Source organism: Pundamilia nyererei, unplaced genomic scaffold, assembly GCF_000239375.1.
Source record: "Pundamilia nyererei isolate P.nyererei 1_Seehausen unplaced genomic scaffold, PunNye1.0 scaffold00130, whole genome shotgun sequence".
In the NCBI taxonomy this organism is placed as follows: domain Eukaryota; kingdom Metazoa; phylum Chordata; class Actinopteri; order Cichliformes; family Cichlidae; genus Pundamilia; species Pundamilia nyererei.
Genome location: NW_005187531.1, coordinates 503,400 through 505,055, shown reverse-complemented (window position 1 = coordinate 505,055; position 1,656 = coordinate 503,400). Strand labels below are relative to the sequence as shown.

General features: G+C 38.5%; 1 protein-coding gene across 1 annotated transcript in view; it reads right to left on the bottom strand.

Moving 5' to 3' along the window:
- Nucleotides 1-1,656, bottom strand: part of LOC102211237 (plexin-C1-like) — a 43,435-nt gene that overhangs the window by 20,601 nt on the left and 21,178 nt on the right. The window contains exons 13-14 of the mRNA XM_005743364.1: nucleotides 392-447; nucleotides 20-304 (exon numbers count right to left, since the gene is read on the bottom strand). Of these exons, the coding sequence (XP_005743421.1) occupies nucleotides 20-304; nucleotides 392-447 (341 nt within the window). The remainder of the gene's footprint in view (nucleotides 1-19; nucleotides 305-391; nucleotides 448-1,656) is intronic.

The following is a 1,656-nucleotide window of genomic DNA, read 5'->3' as shown; positions in this document are numbered from 1 at the left end:
TTGTGAAAGGCAACAACACGTTGATGCTGAAAGTTGCGTTCCACTCAGCTGTGTCAGAAACCCGGTAAAACTGCACATCATCCTGCTGGTTTCCGGTCTTTAAGATTCCTCTCTGGGTCAGACTGTTGATCAAAGTCAAGTCGTGGCTCAGCTGGTACAGCCTCTCCTCTGTGGCGATGTAAAGCATGTTGGGGGTCACGGCAAATTGGCGGATGTCTCCATCAAAGGTGAAGCCTTCATCCTCCTTCTGGCACAGACCCAGTTCTCCAGAGAGAACAGAAAGCAGAGCGAGCAGCAGGATCATCTTATAATAATGATAATTCTACTTGGGACATGCTCACACAGCGATGCTCTGCGTGGCACTCTGCTCTCTGACACTGTGTCTCTATACTTGTTCGTAAAGCTCAGAGCGCACAGCTGAAAAGAGAACTGCTGGAAGGAGGAGGGCTGGAGCGTGCCAAGCGAAAGTGAAAATATTTGAACATTTTCACTCAGCTGTTTTCGTCTCATTTCCACCCCGTACCTCTGTACAGGCCAAAGGAACCCAGATGTGTCCCTTAGTCAGTTACTTTCTGCAGCAAGTTTGCTCACTACGGTTTAGTTCTTACTGTTCCAAACATATTTAGTTTTAGTTTCAGTCTTAGTTTTGGTAATTTTTTAGTTATTATTGTATGGAGGTCTTATGTTAGAGGCAACAATCAGCAAAATCAGTACAGTATTACAATAAAAGCACACACTGTTGAAATAGTTGTGTAGAAATCTCAAAAAATATGTGCATCAAAGCCTCATAAAGCAAGTTCAGATTCAAATGTACCAAACTAACAAACACTAAGTGCATATTTTCACATGTTCATTTTAGTTTGTTAGTTTTCTAGCATCGTAAGATTGTTTCAGTTAGTTTTCAGTTTGGTCTAGTTTTGTTTTAGTTAACTAAAATGTTTTTGTTTTTTTTAATCACATTTTAGTTTTTAGTTTAGCTTTAGTTAACTATAACAACCTTGCAAGTTATACGATGATATCCATCTCAACAAGAATCAGAATCCAGAGTGGATGGAAGCATTTCAGTTACAATCATTTCTCAACTGAATTCCCAGTCCATGTCATGTAGTATGGGTACTATTCAATCAAAAATCATGAAGCAATTCACTAATCGATAACATGTTTGTTACAATCTGTTTAATGCTGTACTTATTAACATCTGTCTGTCAGTTAATGTCAAATAAAAACAAACAGCGAAACTGAGTTTGATGTATTTTACTTTCCCCTTTAACAAATAAGGAAATTGAACTGTGGACATAATAAGAGGCGATTTGGTGTTAGTGTAAAGCCAGATTTGACCTAAATCAATGGAAATATATGAACTGAGAAATAATTCAGACACAAAAGCCATTTAGTCCTGAGTTTAGAAATGTGATGGAAACTCTCAGCTAAGGACACACTTAGAGGAGCTGAGACGTTAGCACAGGCAGAATTCTGATATGCGTTGTGTCTGGATCTAATGTGATGATCTTTCCATTGAACAAATGATGTGTCCACTGATTAACATGAGCAGAAGAAATCTCAGCCAACTTTTAAAAAATGTAATATAAAAACTTCCTACACGTTTTAACTTGAGAACAGCAACAGCGACATCTAGTGTCAGTGTTGGGAAGTACT